Here is a 6,000-nt window from a genome sequence, read left to right as displayed (position 1 = left end):
TTAAGTGTTCCACGTGCGCTAAAAAGTGCCCTCCCCCACCTCCTGAACACAAACCCCCCAAAATGTCTGTGCACGCCTCTGGCTACTGAACTAAAATATTAACATTTCTGTCGTTAAACAATAAGCATAAATATTAAAGCTTAAATATCCAAACTGGAAAAATTTAATTATGGCACGTACACAGAGAACCAGAGATCAGAGGGATGTTTTAAAGCAAAAGTATGATTAAAATGACAGTTAAAAGGAAGGATTGTAGCACTTTTTATGCGCCTTACTAAAGCTTATAGTGCACCATCCATTTCTATCCCATGTCTCTAACATTTTTGGAACCGTATGATATTTAGTGAGAGCACCGTGTACATTACTGAATGAAGAGAAGGGGCAATCAAATGTGTCAACTCAGAGGGAACCGAACCATCTAGTCAACTTCTATTGATGACTTTGACTTTACATTCAGGAAGGCTCTAAACCATCAAAATAATTACTTTTTGCTAACAACAGCTGGAATCTTTATTATTATTTGGACTGTTTTTAGAAACATTAGAGACTTCAGTGGAAGAACAGAAATTTATAATGAATTTTGCATAAAGGGCCCCTTCAGTAATTCAGCTTATGTCGTATTCCATATCATGTTCCACCCCATTTGAAAAAGTTCAGTACTAGCAGGCGTAACAAAAGGTAACAGAATAACATGTAAATTATTGGTTAATTCAAAGTGCTTAAAGAAACAAACAAGCCTTTGTTTGAGTTTTCCTTTATTTGAATTATACACTGTGTGGAGCAGTTGGACATGCTTCACTTTTAAGCGTTAAACTCATGCTGAGTTCAGTCAATTATAAAAATAATTAAAGAAAACGTTTTTATTTCCACTGAAGCGTTTTGACACAATTTACAAAACTGAATGCTACACAGCTGCTAATATTTTCCTTCAAAGGTATAAGTTGGACAATAAAGTGCAGATACTTACAACCTACAATAACGAGAATATTGCAGACTTATACAAAAAAACTACATACCTTACATACTTTATTTATTATAATAACACAAAATATTTCAAGCACTCTTTAAGACTGATAAATCTGAACATCTCTTCATTAGAAAGCCTTGGAAATTCTCAATGTAACTTTCTAAAATGTAACAGTATAGAAGGTGTAACATCTAAGATCAGTAAAAAATCTGAGGATGATTTTTGTTTTCATTCAAAGCTAAAATAAACCATAGCTTATTCATCGGCCATTTTTGTTTCAGTACTCAGAGAAGCTCCCAAGTGAACCCAGACATTATAAAATAATGATCAAAAACATAAATATACTAAGAATAAACTGAATATTGTTATTTTTTTAAATAAATGAGAATAAACTCAAGAACACTTTTATTAAACAGGTTAAAATAAAATGACAGAAGGTTTTCAGTATTAAAATTGCAGCCATGCTTTAAGAAAAAGGTTTAGCCCGTCTTGTTGAAACAAGTTGGTGTGACAATAAACACGAGTTGCATCGACGTTGAACAAAGTGTGGTTAAAAGCCGTTTGCCTGATAAGCTAGCCAGTTTGCTGCCACAAAGGCACTGCAAACCAGGGGATTAACTTGTCTTATCTTAAAGCTGTGGTGAGTTTAAACCAGCTGCATGTTTTTGAGAGCAAATAAAAGGTTTCTCTTGTCAAGGAGAGAAAGACTCCCTATGGATAAAATAAATAAATAGTAAATCAGTTAGAAGGAGCAGTCTTGCAGAGGAATGCTTGCTTCCAATTATAACTATAAAAGATCTTACATTGCATAACGGAAAATATGCAATCATACTTACATCTTCAGGTGTGAACCTGGGGAAGGAGTTCAGATTTTAGAGCTTTGAGTCTGTGAGTCAGTGCTTTGCATGGGGGCTGACTCTTTAATGTTTTTCAGAGTCAAAACAAAGTAAATGAAGATGAATAAACCTGCAAAATACAAAGGAGTGAAAGAATGAGCTTAGATTTGGAAGAGTGTACAGGAAGGAGGCGAGGCTCATGCAAATCATGCAAATGTAAAATATAAACAACAAACTTTCTCAGAACATCAAAAGTATTGATTTTACAAACACTAGAGGTAACAATACAACAAGGACAGATCTACAGGAGGGCAAGGGGGGACAACTGCCCCTAAGCAGCCATGTTATTATTAACTAATCCCATCTTTGTTCAGAGGCATCTTACAGCCTTCAGATAAAACATGAATTTACCAAAAAAAAAGTTTTATATATATTTGCATTTTACACTGGGAAAAAAAATCAAAATCTAGATAAGTTCTTTTTTTTTTTAAATAAGTGAATTTGTTCTTGGATTGAGAAGGTAAAAGACACATTTTGCCAATGGAACAAGGCAATTTATAATTATTAAATAAAAACAATTGCATTGTCTTATTTCAAGTGCATTTTATCTAATTATCTTATTTTGAGAGTAAAAAGACTAATTTTATTGGCAAACTAGAGACGGTAAACTACTCATTTACCTACTCAAAACAAGAGTAAATACACTTAATTTAATACATTTTTACTCACTTCTAGATTGTTTTTCCAGTGTATATCCAATATGTAGAATAATACATTGGCTACCATTATGACGATATTTCTAAATAGAGCTACTTATGTGGAAATGTGATAAATTCTGGTTTCCTATTTTGATAAACAGGCATAAGTTCTCTAAATTTAGTTTTAGTTTATCTGTGAGAGATTTATGTCCAACATTTCCACTCTGACTGGATCAGTGGGGGCGCTGGGGCACCGGCCTCCCTGATAAGAAGAGAGAAACGTAAAATATATTTCTACAAATTAACTCATAAATGTCAGTTTTACTCTCTAGAGTGTGTACCTATAAGCAAAACAAATTATATAAACTACATTTCCCTACCTACGGTCGTTCATTTGTGGATTTCCACAGACAGACTCCTACCGTCTCTGTCTTGGGGCGCTGATCAGACTGCCCCACATGTGCAGAGAATCTGCCAATCATGTACTAAATCATGGCCAATCAGCGTCTCAGAACTTTATGGTCTTGGGGCTCTGAAAATACTGCCCTTTAACAGGCTTCTGCACCCAAGCGCAGGTGCAGACAATTAGAGGGACGATGGCGAACGTAACGAGCGAGATGCAGCTTCCACCAAATTCGGTGAGATCCTTATTTATCTACCCGTTTGCCAGAAGAACATCCCTGTTGTAGGGTATGAAAATTTCATGCCATGGTTATTGTGACCAAAATCATCACCATTACTGTCATTATATAGTAAATTAAATCATTACTGTTAAATTGTATTTCATTTCCAATTGTTTATTTTAATTCTTATTCTGGATTAGTTGGAGACATACACTAGGCTATATCAGCCCCACCAAAAATATTTTTCACCAGCCGCCACTGGACTGGATATATTGTGCCACTTTGGCCCGCCCCATGAAAATATCCTAGATCAGCCACTGCAGTACATGTGTTTTTATACCTCTAAATTGCAGCCATAATTTCTAAACAGTTTTTATGTATCACAACATACATGCGACATTATATTGTGATACAATAAAAAACCTTACCGAAATGCATTATATACAAAACACTTAAACTAACCTTGCAATGAGTTCACAATGCAGAAGATGTAGAGGACAGGAGTATTCACGTAGCCCAGTGAGAAGAAGATCAGGCCCCAAGTGAGACCAAGCAGAACCATGAGAACCAGCAGGGTGAACATTTTTTTCTTAGCTGCATTACGCTCAGCTTGTCTGCGCTACAGAAAGTGAGGAGAAAAGCAAAGTCATTGCAAAACCAAGAAAACCAAAATACGGAAATGCAAATGATCAGATTTGGATAAGAAAAAAATATCTAAATATGCAAATTTCACAGGCTGAAAATCAAATAATATGAGCATCATGTTAGTTCATCCAACAAGATGTAAACGAGAAGTCCGCTCATATTCAGAATTCAAACTTCGGAAAGTACTTTAAATAAAAAATTAAAATGATCAGTGTTTTTAATTCAGAGTAATTTTCATGTGAATGTGCTTTACTGGAGGCATCCATGTTTGTCAAAGAACACTACTGCCACCTACTGGTTAGTGACGTCACGGTGCGGTATCGGCTGTTGATCAAGTCCCAGTGCTGTATCTGGTGTTTGTCACAACGCGCTATTATCCAAGTCATCTTGAAAACATTCTTCTTCCAAATGTCGGCTACATATTACGTGTTTTTTCTCTGGCCAGAAGTTCGATGGCAAATCCTCCCTCTTCAAGTTGGCGATCCAACGACCAACCCGTCCGTGGAGGATCAGGAACCAGAAAGGTGGAATAACTCTTTTTTTCCACTTTTCCCCGATGTATTCCAGCATCCAGCTGCCATGCACGTGGGCATTGTCAGTTTCACTATAGCTCTGGTGAATTTCAATGGTGAAGTCCTCTGGAAATCTTCAATAATTGTTGTTGATTGCAGATGTGTCTAGTAGCTCCCATTGATTTAGCTTGTAAAGCGGGGAGAATGGCGCTAGGCTTACCGCACCGTGACGTCACTGCTGGAAGATGGCAGGAGGGAGGGGTTACTATGTTTGGGCAAAAATGGCCGCTCCTAGACTCAGTGATCGCAACGAAAGTTATTATTTTATATTATAACTTTATAATATAAAGCTATGCTATTCCACGCCACAAGGCAAGAGGGACAATCAGGAACTAGCTGTGGGTCTATATACAGTCGATACGGAGGGACATGAGGGCCAAAAAGAGCGGGGATCCAGGTGGAAAAAGGGTCCCAGCGTTCCGGCGCACCTCGCTATTCTAGCTGGTCCATCTTCATGAGTCGTTTTCCACAATGGCGATGATAAAAACAAAACAAGCCGGTAAGGAACCAAACAGGAAATACGCATAGAGTAGAGCGGATGTAGATTTGACCAATCAGAGGCCTCCTGTCTGTGGTCACCTACAATTTTGGAGAGGTGCAGCAGAGTGTCTGCGGTAGGGGCGGGGCATATCTGCGTTCACTGCGACACACGCAGACGACCTGGTTTCTGTGTATAAAGTAGGGATGCACGATATTGGGATTTTGGCCGATATCCGATATGCCGATATTTTAAAACTCATGTAGCCGATAACCGATATCGATACCGATGTTAAAGCTGGACAAAAATAAGTAGTCATTGAAAATAGCAGTTTTGTTATCCATTTCTGACACTTTGAAAAATAATATACTCAAATATATTTTCATATGCTGATATCAAATAGATTTCTTAAAACGCGGTATCGATCTATTTTACTTTCAAAATCTGGTGAAATTTCATCGTTCTGTTACAAACTCTCGTGATATTTTGCAAATTCTTGTGAGATTTTGTTAGTAAAATAGATCGATACCGCGTCAATATATCAACATATAAAAATATGGCAACATTTGGTGAATTTTCGGGGGATTTCGTAGCATAACGATGACATATAGCAATATTTCATTAGTAAAAGAGATTGATATGGTGTTTTTAAATGGCAATATATCAGCATATGAAGATATTGGGATATTTTAATGTATCAATATTTTTTCCCTCGTCTTTAGAAGTTTTTAAGTCTGTAAAAAAGAAGTTTTTGAGGAAGAAGAAGAAGTAGTATTTTTATTTATTTTTTTTTTAGACTTTAGAAACTCAGAAGCTGATCAAATATCGGGTTAAATATCGGTGGGGTGGCCAATGTCCGATATTTAGTTTTAAGGCCGATTATATGCATCCCTAGTATAAATCAGCCTTTATTCTTCTACTTCACTTTTCCCCCCAAACACCAGACGTCATTTAGATGTTTTTAGGCTAAATCTGGTCGGTCCGTCATAGTCTTGATTTAGTCATGAAATAGTTGTTAAAAATTGGGCTGCATTTGGTCAGTCTGATTTTGTCCCACTTTTGTCCAATAGTAGTCATTGCATTGAAAAACCACTGGAACTCCAGTTTTTAATGTCCTGAAAATTACAGCTTTTCACCTTTCACTTTTCAACCAAATGTAGACGTTTGGAGGTAAATCATGT

At 36.7% G+C, this 6,000-nt stretch overlaps 1 protein-coding gene across 1 annotated transcript in view; it reads right to left on the bottom strand.

Annotated features, from left to right (window-relative positions):
* Positions 1–738: 738 nt before the first annotated feature.
* LOC119785624 (adhesion G-protein coupled receptor G2-like) overlaps positions 739–6,000 on the bottom strand; it is a 29,448-nt gene continuing 24,186 nt past the window's right edge. Inside the window, exons 10-12 of the mRNA XM_038288357.1 lie at positions 3,587–3,743; positions 1,804–1,933; positions 739–1,678 (exon numbers count right to left, since the gene is read on the bottom strand). Coding sequence (XP_038144285.1) covers positions 1,833–1,933; positions 3,587–3,743 — 258 coding nt within the window. The 3' untranslated portion in view covers positions 739–1,678; positions 1,804–1,832. The remainder of the gene's footprint in view (positions 1,679–1,803; positions 1,934–3,586; positions 3,744–6,000) is intronic.

This window comes from Cyprinodon tularosa, unplaced genomic scaffold (genome assembly GCF_016077235.1).
Source record: "Cyprinodon tularosa strain WSP-4 unplaced genomic scaffold, ASM1607723v1 ctg252, whole genome shotgun sequence".
Classification (NCBI taxonomy): Eukaryota; Metazoa; Chordata; class Actinopteri; order Cyprinodontiformes; family Cyprinodontidae; genus Cyprinodon; species Cyprinodon tularosa.
Note: the sequence above shows the minus strand (reverse complement) of the source record. Positions and strands in the feature narration are given on the sequence as shown.